The 15624-nt window shown below is 37.2% G+C and overlaps 1 protein-coding gene across 17 annotated transcripts in view; it reads left to right on the top strand.

Annotated features, from left to right (window-relative positions):
* Positions 1 to 15624, top strand: part of LOC137624310 (UPF0764 protein C16orf89 homolog) — a 173740-nt gene that overhangs the window by 103158 nt on the left and 54958 nt on the right. The window contains exon 6 of one of the 17 annotated variants that reach the window (XM_068354964.1): positions 14349 to 14693. The exons of 11 other annotated variants lie outside the window; for them this stretch is intronic. In XM_068354964.1, coding sequence (XP_068211065.1) covers positions 14349 to 14678 — 330 coding nt within the window. In that variant the 3' untranslated portion in view covers positions 14679 to 14693. Of the gene's footprint in view, positions 1 to 704; positions 2130 to 3545; positions 3981 to 5220; positions 5635 to 7654; positions 8096 to 10607; positions 11133 to 14348; positions 14694 to 15624 lie in introns of those variants that run through there. 5 more of the 17 variants (XM_068354927.1, XM_068354937.1, XM_068354944.1 and 2 more) reach the window with 5 other exon arrangements.

The following is a 15624-nucleotide window of genomic DNA, read 5'->3' as shown; positions in this document are numbered from 1 at the left end:
AATCAGGGACGTATCCTAAGATAACCATAGATATCTGCACCCCAAACAGACCTTACCCAGTCTAATCCTCCAAGAGGATCATGATCATCCAAAAGCAATTCTCATGCACAACAGAGCAGCGATTGCTAACAAATCCAGAGAAGACATCTTGAAAAGATTTGACTGTTGCTCCATATATAAATAATTCCTCATGCCCTTTGACCTTCCAATAATCAATCAATTGTCTTCCTAGTACATAAACTGGTCCCAATTTCATTTTACTGTATATGCTTAGATACTTTTTCTTCATACATCTGTTGGGATATAATTATGTTCTCCCTTACTATCAAGTACTGTTGTTATTATGTATCCAATGTGGTTTTTCCAATCTCTGCTTGGTTCACTTATTTGAGTACAGTATATGCTTTAGGTTCCTGATATCATCACTCAAATATCCTAGTCCTTGATATGCAGCATTCATTATCATATGAAAAAATCATCATTGAAGGACAAAGAGTCCTCAACTAGCATTGTAGTTAATAGAGAAGAATATCTAAGATTCCATAAATTTGTTCCAATTTCTTTCACACCTGAACTGAGTATAGCTCTAATTCTTTTTATATCTTTGAGATTATTGAATGGTAAGCAACAGTGGTCATTTCACTAGGAGTTCTGTATATCAAGTAAAACTATATCGAGTAAGAACATAACCTTCTCATCGGCAGGTGATGACGGATGCCAGAAATCCTGCGTGGACCGACACGAATGCTTCCTCAGACGACTGGTCCCACCTATACCAATGTCCTCCTGCCTCCTCCTCCTCATCAGGCTCGTTCAAGTGCCACCACTGTCCTTATACCGGAAAAGACGCCGATGACTTTGAAGAACACTTCTCCGGCCATAACAACGGAAGGCGCCATTTTTGTCGTTACTGCTCGTACACGACAACTAGAAAGGATATTCTGAAGGAGCACATCAACAGACATACTGGAGAAAGACCTTTTTCCTGCCCTTTTTGCACATACAAGGCTTCCCACAAGAACGTGCTGAAGAGGCACGTGAAGACACACACCGGAGAGAAGCCGTACCAATGCTCGTTCTGTCCGTATCGTGCCGCTTGCAAGACCAATCTCAATTCTCACATGATCACCCATCAGAGTAAAGTGACATAGTGAAAGCTGAAAGTCCTGATTAAGACGTACTGTAATGCGTTAGGTTTTATTTCTATGAGCCTCCCCTCATGTTCACATCGCTTCTTGTCTAGAATCTCGTTGTAGCAAAATTTAGGTCCAAAATTTTATAAAGAATTTCCCAATTTTCTTTGAAAGGGGTTCATATTCATCATTCTCAGATCTTTTAAGGGAATGGAACAGTCTCGATAATCCCAAAATCAAACTTGCAATTAGAGTTCACGTGGTCATCATAATCATGATGTCTTATCGCGCCAAAATTGTATCCACTGCATAGCGGCCTGATTACATTCGTACAGTTCCAAATCTGTACAGATTGGCCCCCTGTTCACCCTCACGAAGTATGTGGTCCATTGTCTGGATGGAATACCTACATGGGCACTAAGCAGACGGGGTGTAAAGAAGGATTTACATTTTACTATCTACTGTAGAGGAGTTGCTTCGTTATGACTCCTAGCTTAAAGTTTTTATATGTGAGTTTTAATTTTCTTTATAGGGTTATGTATGAAATACATTCTTGCCACTGACTTTTGTCTCATCCATGCTCTGCCTGAATTTCTATCGGGGAGCCTAAAGTTTTAGTGACCAGAAACCACCCCCAAAGTTTTATGAAAAGTGGAAAATTGTCTTTTGATTTTGAGTGTTCCTGCCACTGTTGCTGTTCCTACTCCTGTCACCGTTCCTGTTTCTGAAATTCCTCCTCTTCATGCTGCATTTATGAATAAATGATCCTTATTCCTTCTTATCACATATCCAAACACTTAAAATCAGGGAAGTCTTCAACTTACAAACTTAATAGGTTTCAAGCCGTTTGCAAGTCGAATTTTGTTACATTCTGGCCTAGGGTAGGCTTCGCCTAACTCGCATGCCTATGTTTTTTAGCTGCAAAAGTCTACAAATAGAACTGTTTCATATTGCAATTGTTGTCTTGGTTACTGCATTGAATTATTCCTTCTTTTATTATAGGACAGTATTTCATTGTGAATTTTTGATACAATATCTGAACTTTATGGTTTCAGTTGGAATTGTGTTTGTAACTCCAAATGTTTATATGTTAAGGACCTTATATATTTCTAAATACCATTTCAAATGAAATAATTGACTTAAAACATAAGTTTAAATAATAATGATAATAATAATTATTATTATTATTATTATTATTATTACTTGCTAAGCTATAACCCTAGTTGGAAAAGCACGATGCTATAAGCCCAAGGGGTCCAACAGGGAAGAATAGCCTAGTGAGGAAAGGAAACAAGGAAATAAGAGAAGTAATTAACAATTACAACAAAATAAATATTTCTATATAAACTATAAAAACTTGATCAATATAAGAGGAAGAGAAATTAGATAGAATAGTGTGCCCAAGTATACACTCAAGCAAGAGAACTCTAATCCAAGGCAGTGGAAGACCATGGTACAAAGGCTGTGGTACTACCCAAGACAAGAGAACAATGGTTTGATTTGAAGAAGAAAAATAGTAATGCTTCTCAGAAAGATGATTTGGTCTTTGGAAGACAACTGTGCGGCATCATGAAGTTTTTTTTTAATCCAGTCTTTCATGCAGGCACTCAGTTTTTGTTTCCTTAACCCTAAAGGCTTTGTTGCAAGAAGTACTTGCATTGCAAACTTTACAATGGGTAATCTTCATTGTATATTTTGTGATTTTGATCAAGTCTCTTATCTCTACTTGATAGATTTTTTGAATGGTGTGAAGTAAACCAGTTCCATTTATTGCTAAATGTGCCTTTGTAATTTCAAAATAAAAGCCTGGAATTCTCTGCTATATTCTTGACCTTTCTTATAGGGCAGATGATATGTCTTTTGCTCTTTTGTGTACATGTTTGTGAACACAGTAAAAAAATACAACATAGAAAATTATTAGTTTTTAGACATAGCAGTTTCTTGCAGGCATTACTGTATTAAAATGTATTTATTGTTTTCAAGTAGATTTCCACTGGGGTGAGTTTGAATTTCTTCAGATTTTTTTTTTTTAATCTGCAAATTTAGTTGCTTGTGAAAATGTATTATGTAAGGTCCATAATTTATCATGGAAGTAAGCTCAACTTGATGAAAATTTATAAATTTTACAAATGTATGTATGTGTGTGGATATTTTTGTCCTCTATTTGTTGTTGGAGGATTTTCTAAGGGTCTAGTTTGTTCTTGGTCTTGAAATCTTGGCTTCGTCTTTAGAGGAACGAAAACTAAACTGGTAAATGGCATGGTAAGTCATATGGTTGAAAGCCCTGGGTTCAGATTCAAAAGATTCAATTGAAACAGTTTGCTCCCAGCTTTAAAGATGCATAGATTCATTCTTAAATTACCATCCCTTCTGTTTTATTCAATGAATGTAAGCTATGCACCTCCTCTGCAGGGCAAGCAGCGGACGAACAGTCGCTGGGCGGGCGGAAGGAGAGCAACCAGCGAGGCATCCGCCTTCGGGAAAGCGCACCAGTGCCCCCACTGCGATTATTCCACTCCCCTGATCCACAACCTGAAGCGGCACATACTACGGCACACGGGAGAGAAGCCCTTCGCCTGTCCCCACTGTTCGTACAGCACTTCCCGCAAGGACCTCCTGAAGGAGCACATCACCACCCACAGTGTTGACATGCTGTTCACCTGTCCATATTGCTCTTTTCGTTCTTCTCACCAGTACATACTAGAGAGGCACATCCGTATTCACACGGGAGAGAAACCGTACGCTTGCTCGTACTGTTCCTACCGGGCTGAAAACAAGGCCGTTTTGAATGGTCACATCTTGATACACAAACCAAATACAGATGCTCAATGAGGCAAAATGTTGTGTAGATACATATTAAACTGAGTTATGCTGTGCTTAAGAAAAAAAAAACTGGAATATTTTTCATTCAACTAATAGGCCACATAATGCAAATACTTTTGTAACATAAACATCCTCTTTTTTTAGTTGAGTCCCTCAATGTTAGAGAATTGAATAGTGAAACTGTAAATGTAAAGAATAAATAAAATGATTGTTGTTTATACACCTGATGCCTCTCTATTCCTTGTCTTCTCTGATCATTGCCATTTGAAGGGAAATGAAGTGTATAGAATATTGGAAGGCCGACTCAAGACCTCAGAGGTAAGTCATTATCGTTCTAATGACTTGATTTTATTTCAATACTGTACATATTTTGGTCATATATCTGATATGATTTATTTTTCATTAAGTAATCAGTGTTGCTGATCTGTGTGTTTTTTTAAAAATAAAAAACAAATGTAGAGGAAGGTATATTGCGTGGACTTTTCATTCAGGTACTGCTTAAGCATACAATCGCCTTTTGGGTCAAATGTCAACAAGAGAGAGACCTCAATAGAATGATCAAAATGTAAGCATTTATGTAGCTTATTGTGTATTGTTGTTTTTACTCTAGTTTTGGATACATATTTTTCATAACTTTTTTTTTTTTACGTAGTTATTTTCCGTTGCTCCGGTTTGTTCAAATCCTCTAGCTCTTTTTATTTTAAAAATTTGTAAAAAGATACCTGTTATTATTAGCTAAACTACAACCCTAATTGGAAAAGTAGGTTGCCATAAGCCCAAGGGCTCCCACAAGGAAAAATAGCCCAGTGAGGAAAGGAAATAAAGGAATAAATAAACTACAAGAGAAATAATGATCAGTTACAGAACTATAAAATATTGAATGAACAGTAACATTAAAATAGATCTTCTAAAGACTTAAAATAAAAACAAGAGGAAGAGAAATAAGATACAATAATGTGCCAAAGTGTACCCTCAAGCAAGAGAACTCTGTATACTGTATAATTTTGATTTCATGAATTTATTCTCCTTCTCAAGACCTTGTCTATAATGCTATTCGTTCAAATGAAATCTCTTAAGACGTTCATTTTTTTCCGTAGAATGATGGGAAATTGTCAAAAAGAATTCTAATTTATTTAAAAGGAAATGTAAAAATTTCCCTTCATAAGTCTAAGCGCCTTCAACCTTGCCCCTCTTACAGTACATAATCCCTTTAGAATGCCATCGAGTTAAAAAGTTTATAAAAATAAACTACTTTCTTTGGCAGGTTGAAGTAGTGGACCCCTGGGGACAAAAGAGCACCACCATTGTATCAGAGAGAGACAACGGAAAGACGCCCAGTTCAACTGCCCGTCCCAAACACTTCCAGAATGATCTCAGCAAAGATGAAGAGCGGGGATGCGAGCCGTCCCTCGAACGTCACTCGGAGGTTCGAGACAAGAGACATTCGGTCTTGCGAGACGTCAAATCTGGGGGTACAGGCAGGAAATCTGACGAGAGATACAAGTGCCCCTTCTGTTCTTTTGCTACCACCAGCAAAAACCTGTTGAGGAGGCACATCAGGAGACATGTTGCATTGCCCTTTCCCTGCGCCAAATGTGCTTTCCGTGCTCCCGATGAGGTCGCCCTTAAATTGCACGCGAAGATTCACAAGAAGGAACAGTAGATTTTTATTAAATGTGTTTTCGGTAAGTTGAAAATTACCTTTGCACTCTATATTATGTTTATTATTGATGTTTAAGACATTCCTTTGGTTGAGTAGGCCAGCTTTTTGTTTTTACAATGAATAAATTGTTGACATTTTCCTTTTTCCAATTTAAAATGGTCCGCTGATTGTAATTCTATGAGTGAATATTCCATATTTGCTTCAATGGCTGAAAAATATATGCATCACTTTTACCCTTCAGTCGTAAATGTTCTACCATTTTGCAAAAATAATTTCCTGGCTTGTGAGTTTGAGTGTTTGAAGACTTTCGAGTCTTACTGAGATTATGCGGAGAAGATGTCCTTCCCCTACATAATGTCAACCCCCCCCCCCCCACACACACACACAAAAAATAACAGGAGTGTAACAAAAACATCACTAACAAAATTAAAATAAAGACCATAAAAATGATTTTTTTTAGGGGTAAACATGCAAACAGGACTTCTAGTGTATACTTGTTTTCTACCAAGAGGTTATTATCATTATTATTATTATCATTCTTATCATTATTATTGTTAGTATTATTTTTATTATTCAAATGAAACAAAAATAAACTTCTACAGAAAAGAATTATTAATTATCATCATCATCATCTTCAATCATAACTAATATACTGCAGGACAAAGGCCTGAACCATGTCCTTACTAGCATCTGTTTATGGTCTTCTCATGCCAGTCTATATATAGTTTGAAATGATCAAATTCTATGAACAAGAACAATATTTCAAGTCAGAGGAGCTGAGGCAATGAAACTTTTAAGGGGGATCATTCATGGGGGTGTAGAGCAAAGGGAATGGTGTTGTTACGAGATCGTGTGATGACATGGTATCACGACATCTGGATTGTGTAACAATGGGGTATCTGGACATCTGGATCGTGTGACATCGTGGTATCTTGACATCTGGATCGTGTAACGTGTTATCTCTACATCTGGATCGTGTGACATTGTGGTATCTCGACATCTGGATTGTGTGACATTGTGGTATCTCTACATCTGGATCATGTGACAACGTGTTATCTCTACATCTATATCATGTGACAACGTGGTATCTCTACATCTGGATTGTGTGACATTGTGGTATCTCTACATCTGGATCATGTGACAACGTGTTATCTCTACATCTATATCGTGTGACAACGTGGTATCTCGACATCTGGATCATGTGACATTGTGGTATCTCAACATCTGGATCGTGTGACACCATGATATCTCGACATCTATATCGTGTGACAACGTGGTATCTCGACATCTGGATCATGTGACATTGTGGTATCTCAACATCTGGATCGTGTGACACCATGATATCTCGACATCATGTGGATACTGATGCTCTGCAAAGTAAATAACTCCTACTGGCTCCTTTGGTGCACCTACTTATGGCTATATTGAAAAAAAAGTTGCAGAAGATAAGTACAGACTCAAAAACAACTTTTCTTGCAACTCACTTGCACGCTGTGATCAATCGTGTAGCTTCCAATGCTAAAGTTAAGGAACAGTAGATCGGATACTGTTGTGGTGAACCAGATCATAGATATGACTAAAATCCTTTTTTCAGGTGTTGAGTAACTCAGTATAGATCTGTAGTATATTATTTTCTTATATATTTACAGTACAGTATCAACATATATAGACATAACATATTGCAAGACTGATGAAAAGACAATTTGCAGTAAACAAATGAAGAGAGTATGTCAAAAGGCTATATGGACAAAAAAATTTACAAAAATGATGAATTCCATAAATTGAGAAATTCTTTAGCACCACAGGTGTCCTGTTTGATTCTTCTAAATTTCATCAACTCCTGATATCACAGCACAGTTTCTTCATTTTAATAAATGGATGCAGACTAACTAAACAATCACCGTTACAAATTCTGGATAAATAATTCATGGTATTTTATAGTAGATTATGGTAAGTTTGGAAGTTACAAAAGAGAAGATATTAGACAAAAGGTGAGACTCAGGGAGATTTATCTAAAATCTAACATCTTCGGCAGGTTGAAGACGACAGTTATCAGTGGTCTGGCGGAGGCATACCTTCAGGAAGTGACTGGCCAGTCAAACAGGCTCAGGGCAGACATCAGCCTACTTGTAGCGATTTTATGCCAGAAGACACCAGGGATCACCAAGAGGCCTCAAAGTCCCTTTCAAAAGAGAAGCGATTCTCTTGCAGTTACTGTTCCTTCAGGACGTCGAGGAAGGCCAGCCTGGAGGAACACGTCAACATTCACACGGGAGTGAAGCCCTTCTCCTGTTCCTATTGCTCGTACAGTGCCTCTCACAAGACTGTTCTGAGGGCTCACCTCCGCACGCACTCGGGCGAGAAGCCATTTGCCTGCCCTTACTGCGATCATCGGACAAAGACCAAGAGTAATCTCAACTCCCACATGATTACACACTGGGCCAAAGATAATTCTGCATAGCAAATATCAAAGATAATTCTGCATAGCAAATATCAAGAGTCATGTACAAAGTTGATCAAGTTATGTCTGGCTTCCCTGAAAATTAGTTATGGTATGTGTCAACATAATTACCTAACGTTTATCAAGAGGTGGTTATGTTATTGTCACTCTATCAAACCCACTAACATCTCAACGAGGTTTTGGCACTCCGGCATCTAGACAGCCCAGTGGGGACCTGGAGTTCCAATGGTATAGTGCCACATTCTTATAGTAAACTGAATCTTAGGTTCTGTATTGGCTGCAATTCTTGAGAAAAACATCTTACAGTAAACTAATATGTATAAAGCAGTGTTCAAGGCAATATATTAATTGCAATTATAAGGTTTGTTTTGTTTTTCTTTATTGGTAGTGTCTCTTCTTGTATTATTCAAGCAGTAACTTGCTTCAATAAGATAATGCTGCTATGTAACATGTAGTTTCGTGCTTTTCACTGGTTTTCTGATTTCTTGTCAGTTTAAAAGGAAACTTCAGTTCATGTGAAGGTTACCATTCGGTATTTGATTGAATATACCCTGGATATGGTATTTGAACAACGAATGTTGAAACTAGGTAGACCTTTTATATTTTTAACCAATTGAAAGAATTTATTTTAGTTAAATATTGCAAGAAAATATTTAGTTGAATATTGCAAGAAAATAATGTCTGTTTATAGTTTTTTCATGACTTCAATATTTTGTTTGCAAATAATGTAGCAAATATAACTATTTTTTTTTCTATTTAGGAGATTTTAGGTTTTTTTTAATAGCCAGAGTGATGTTTAAATTCCATATTATAATCAAAATAAGAACTTGGTTCTGTTTGTCAAAATGGTTAGAAATTTTGAAAAATGGAATTGTTAGAGAAAATAAAATCCAATTGTAAGTTAATGGGACTTTTTCTTATCAACAAAAGTATGCTATTAAATCTTGACAAGTTACTTCTTCATCTTACTTTACTATCATTTTTAATAGTATAAAATATATAAAGAATAAAAATAACAGAAAATGGATATAATTTTTGCTGTCGTTTCTAACCGGTGAAGGAACTCCTTTGTGGTAGCCTTGTGGACAAGGTCTAGATAGATAGATAGATAGATAGATAGATAGATAGATAGATATAGATATATATATATATATATATATATATATATATATATATATATATATATATATATATATATATCTCATCATTATCATCTTCATCATCAGACTTTACTAGTCCACTGCAGAACGAAGGCCTCAGACATCAGTTCTATTTCATGACTCGCTATTCGTGGATTAGGAATTGGAGCCCGGCTCACAGCCCAAAAGTCTTTGTTGGTGTTTGCAACCTCACCATCCCTATAAACTAGTGATAGGGTTCACCTGTAAGGTTTACCTGTTGACTCTTCAGTATCCACTGCCTGGCACTCCATGGTCCTAGCTTGGGTGGAGAGGAGGCTTGGATGCTAATCATATGTATACTACATGGTCAGTCTCTAAGACATTGTCCTGTCCCTTGCCTCTGCCATTCATTAGAGGGGTTTAAAACCTGTCGCTCATGAGCGACTTTTATCTTTTATAATAGCAAAAGTAAAAATTGATAAGGGCATAAAATTTTTATACCAAATAAGTACATAATTCAAATTATGGCAAAGCTAGTTTATTCTTATAATTTTAATTATTGTTTAGCTTTTTAAAAAAAAAAATGCTATTGACGTTAGAGATGTATTTTGGGTATACTGGTTAATTGATGCTACATCGGATATCGGAACACATGAAGGACTTAGTGAAGGACTTAGATCTCTACAAGTTTAATCTCTCTCTCTCTCTCTCTCTCTCTCTCTCTCTCTCTCTCTCTCTCTCTCTCTCTCTGTTTTTGCAATTATAACAGGAAATGTGACATTAACCATGGTTGGAAAATAACGGTGAATATTTCATTCCATATTTACTCGGGCTAAAAAATTAAATTTCTCAACACAAGAACATTAAATTTTTCTATTTCTTACGTTTAATTGACTTTCTCTTATCTGGTGAGATTCATAAGGGGAATTAACTATTAAAGCATTTATTTTGCTTTTTTTTTATTAAACGGGCAAACAAATAATCTTGGTTTTACTGCATTGCCAGATGTAAAGAAACTGAAAATCCTATTCTACACCACATAAATTTCTCTCTCTCTAATACCCCGTGTTTTCACGTAAGGATACATTGATATACAGTATACATATACTTTATACATACAGTATTACTATATTCATAGAATCTGCTCATAAATGTATCCACCTGTGCTCATATGAAGATCTTTGAGACACTAAGATAATGAGTAATCATTTTCATAGAATTTGCCTCATTTATGTTCAAGAGATCTTGGATTTAGACTTGAAACTTCTTTAGGCTTGGTTCTCATTTTAATTCGATTTTGAGATTGACTAAAAGAAATAACATTATTTTCAAAATGTCTATCCTCGTCCACTTGCTCCCTCTATCCCTATGTGATACAAGTGAATAAGATCAGCCTTCCTCAACAGATGGTGGGAAGCATCACCAGCTGGATGCAGAAGAAGGCCTCCAGAAACGCCCCTGGAGAAGCAAGCGCCGTCCACCGCACAGCCCCTTCTTCTTCTTCCTCTGGCGCCGGCGGCAGTGGCAGCAGCAGCAGCAAAGTCCACCACTGCCCCACTTGCACCTTCTCCACAACAGACCTCAGCGACTACCGGAGACACGTCTTCGGACACTCCGGGAAGACGCCCTACCAGTGCCTCTACTGCTCTTACTGCGCTGTGACACCGAGCATGTTGAGGCAGCACCTGAGGAAGCATACGGGAGAGAAGCCTTTCGCCTGCAGCTACTGCCCCTACACTGCCTCCCACAGGAATAACCTCAAGGACCACATCCGGAAGCACACGGGGGAGAGACCGTACGCCTGCCCACACTGCAGCTTCCGATCAGCCCAGAGGTCGAATTTGAACACCCACATACAGAAGATGCACCGGAGGACGACCGAGTCTGGCGGTGGCGTGGGTCCTGGTCCAAAATAATTTACTTAATAGTTTTATAATTTTCCCCTCTCATTCTTCCTCTTATTCTCATCATTTCCTTTTCGTTGGCTCAGTGGTATCAGAAATGTGTCAAGATCATTTCCTCGTTGGCTCAGTGGTATCAAAAATGTGTCAAGATCATTTGCTTTTTGTTGGCTCAGTGTTATCAGAAATGTGTCGATCATTTGCTTTTCATTGCTCAGTGGTATCAGAAATGTGTCAAGATCATTTGCCTTTTCGTTGGCTCAGTGGTATCAAAAATGTGTCAAGATCATTTGCTTTTTGTTGGCTCAGTGTTATCAGAAATGTGTCGAGATCATTTGCTTTTCATTGACTCAGTGGTATCAGAAATGTGTCAAGATCATTTGCCTTTTGTTGGCTCAGTAGTATCAGAAATGTGTCAAGATCATTTGCCTTTCGTTGGCTCAGTAGTATCAGTAATGTGTCAAGATCATTTGTTTTGTTAGCTCAGTGGTATCAGAAATATGTAAAGATCATTTGGCTTTTCATTGGCTCAGTGGTATCAGAAACGTGTCAAGATCATTAGGTTTTCGTTGGCTCAGTGGTATCAGAAACGTGTCAAGATCATTTGAGTTTTGTTGGCTCAGTGGTATCAGAAATGTGTCAAGATCATTTGCTTTTCATTGGCTCAGTGGTATCAGAAATGTGTCAAGATCATTTGCTTTTCGTTGGCTCAGTGGTATCAGAAATGTGTCAAGATCATTTGCTTTTCGTTGGCTCAGTGGTATCAGAAATGTGTCAAGATCATTTGCTTTTCGTTGGCTCAGTGGTATCAGAAATGTGTCAAGATCATTTGCTTTTCGTTGGCTCAGTGGTATCAGAAATGTGTCAAGATCATTTTCTTTTCGTTGGCTCAGTGGTATCAGAAATGTGTCAAGATCATTTGCTTTTCGTTGGCTCAGTGGTATCAGAAATGTGTCAAGATCATTTGCTTTTCGTTGGCTCAGTGGTATCAGAAATGTGTCAAGATCATTTGGTTTTCATTGGCTCAGTGGTATCAGAAACGTGTCAAGATCATTAGGTTTTCGTTGGCTCAGTGGTATCAGAAATGTGTCAAGATCATTTGGTTTTCATTGGCTCAGTGGTATCAGAAATGTGTCAAGATCATTTGCTTTTCATTAGCTCGGTGGTATCAGAAATGTGTCAAGATCATTTGCTTTTCATTAGCTCGGTGGTATCAGAAATGTGTCAAGATCATTTGCTTTTCATTGGCTCAGTGGTATCAGAAATGCGTCAAGATCATTTGCTTTTCGTTGGCTCAGTGGTATAGCAATGCGTCAAGGTGTGTTTGAGAACTTTTCGCCATTGTGACATTTCCATTTTGCATATATTTGTTGATAATTTCTTTGAAGCATGAACTGATAGATAAAAAAATGAGATTAAACTTCGATCTAATGACAATCTATTTTTTTCTTTGTGAAATCAAGTTTATGAGTTCAGTTTGTTACAGAATTATGGGATCAATGTCCAATAATTATTTCTTTTGATTTTGTGCCCCTCATGAATTTAATAAATAGTTGTAAAAAAGTTTTGTTAATAGATAGTTCACCAGAAATTTATAATTTATTTTTGTTTTCTATTATTGAATTAGTCAATACAGGTACTGTACTACTATTATTATTATTCAACTAAAAAAGATAAAATTTCATTGCATAATTCTAACCGAGAGAGAAAAATGCAGTATCTCTTATCTGTCTACTTTTCGGTTGTTCCAAATTGATATCTGCTGTTTGAGTTAGCATCTGTGTTTGCAAATAAAGGCTGGTTGTAACTTCACATATCTCTTGATTTCATTCTCCCCCCAACATTTCCTTTCCATCCAAACATTTTGGCTTTGGAAGTTACGGTAATAAGGGTTTCTTCCTGAGGAAGTAAGGCTTTCCGTCCCAGGAGGTACAAATAAAGCTTGGAGTCAAGAAGAGAAATTGCAGACAGAAAAACTTTTTGATATATAGAATCCATTAATATCTTGGTAATCCTAGTTTGCTTGAGTTTATCAAAGTTTAACCATCAATCTAACCGAGGCCCTTTGCGTCAATAGGCATAGGAGATGAGGATGAAATCTAACATTACTCGACTGCCTCCTATTTTGAAAGGAATATAGTGTAATTTACATCTGAAAATAAAAATCTTGAAATTTTATTAATAATATATTTTCTTTGCCGGGAACGGGTCAATTGGGCGTGTTAGCTTTCTTATCTATGATTTGACCTCGCGAACTGGTGTCGTAGTTGAATTACATGATCGTTAACTTCTATAAACTGCATAGGATGTGGTTTTAAGAAACAGTAGGACCTGTACGCTATAACCGTTCATCTTTATTTCTCTAGGTCGATTGAATGCCAAAGTACAGAAGATTTTCTTCCATTACCAACATCCCACAATTGTAATAGCTCCTTAGAAAGTAAACATCCTAAGGTTTAAAGGCCACTCATGAATGGCAGAGGCAAGAGATAATGACATTGCCCTATCAAGCAGGAAAATGCCTTAGAGACTGACCATATATATACATATGATCAGCGCCCAATCCCCCTCTCCACCCAAGCTAGGACAAGGAGGACCAGGCAATGGCTGCTGATGGCTCAGCAGAGACCTATAGGCTCCCCCAAACCCCCCCATCCTTATCTCACAAGGATGGTGAGGTTGCAGCGACCAAAGAAACTAACGAGTTTGAGCGGGACTCGGACTGCCCAGTCTGGCTTTCACCAGTCAGGAACGTTACCACATCGGCCACCACCAACCCTGCATTCACAGGGTTCTCCTATAAACTATTCTGAGGAATTTGTGCACTCTTGGCATTTAGCATAATGGTTTCCAATTCACAGAATGAGCAAATAATTAGCTTTGTGTTAGATTAGTGGAATCTAAGAGCTTATCTCCAATATTTTTAGAAGACGCCATTGTCTGCTTTTACCATTGTTTTATTGGTGATGTTTTCATGATTTTGGGAAGATGAAGACTTCTTTGAGGTAAATATAATAATTTTGCAATGGAGCCGCAAAATGTAGACTATTAATACTTTTTAAGAAGCAAACCAATATCAGTACATTCTAAACAAAAAATATATCAAATTATTGTATGAACTAAAAAAAAAAAATTTGTCTTTAACAAACATTGCTTTAAGAACCCAACCCATTTCACTCATTATTCACGACTTAAATGCCCCCAATGAATAAACCCAGTACTTAAGAAGCGCCCCCTCTTCAACAGGTGACCAAGTCGTCGTTGGGCTGGCCCACGGAAGGCAACAAGAAGAGGAAGGGCAGTTACACGGGCAAGACCCACAGTTGCAACTACTGCGACTACGTGACCAACAAGACGACGAACCTCCTGCGGCATATACACACCCACACGGGGGAGAAGCCCTACGCCTGCCCCTTCTGCCCCTTCAGGGCTGCCCAGGAGAACAACATCAAGTCGCACATACGCACTCACACGGGGGAAAAGCCTTATGCCTGCACGCAGTGCTCCTACAGGTCATCACACAAGTCCAGTTTACATCACCACATGCTCAGTCATCAGCAGGGTCCCAAGTCTTAGATTTTGGAAGTTTTCTCCTATTAGTTATTTTTAGTAACATATAAAAGGTGGATATTTTAGAACTAATATATATACCCTGTATATATATATATATATATATTAAATTTTGGTGATGGAACCTATGAGAACAGTCTCTTGTACTTGGCAATATAATACTGTAGATTTGACACTATGTTTCAAAAGAAAACTTGATACAATGTTTAAGATATTAAACTTAATTCCATGTCTAATATTCTTATGGATATTTGTTGATATAGAATGAATGATTTACCTTTCTCTTCAACTCATGAATAATTCTCGATAGTGAATGACTGCTTTGAAACGATAGAAAGATGTCTCGTCTGAAACACAACTGGATTTCGAAGTCTTTCTTGATACAAAGAAAGCTATTATGTAATATTCTTTTCTGGCTTTTGACAAAAGTAACTTAGAATCTGTGAACACCCTAGATTTCTTATCATCTATTTCTGTTTTATTCTTTGAAGTAAAAGAAAATAATAAATCTTTATGTTGAAATGATTTGTAATGGAAAATAAAAAATTTGAAGTACATATTGCATTGTGTATTTTTCTCTTTTTTTAAACAATTTTTAGTTATGGTTGGTAAATAATATGCTGTACTTTATTTCTTGCATCTATGATTTGCATGATAGCCATAAAGGAAGACATTCTCCTCTTGAAGTAAGAATAAAACCCAGAGTGGCTAGGAAGACTCAAGCCAGTGTTGGCCCTTTACATCACCAAGGTGTTATAATTTCTCAATGAATTATTTTAAATACTTTCAATACCATATATTAGGAATGGAAACAAACCTCCTAAAATAATAAGCAAAAGTAAATTGGGGAAGACATTGAACCAAAGCTTAAATGACTTTAGGTAATCCTGGCTAAAAATATAATCGAAAAAACACATTGTTTATGATACATTACATGTGTCGAAAAGTCGTC

The sequence above is a fragment of the Palaemon carinicauda genome, chromosome 31 (genome assembly GCF_036898095.1).
Source record: "Palaemon carinicauda isolate YSFRI2023 chromosome 31, ASM3689809v2, whole genome shotgun sequence".
In the NCBI taxonomy this organism is placed as follows: domain Eukaryota; kingdom Metazoa; phylum Arthropoda; class Malacostraca; order Decapoda; family Palaemonidae; genus Palaemon; species Palaemon carinicauda.
This window is presented reverse-complemented; position numbering and strand designations above follow the sequence as displayed.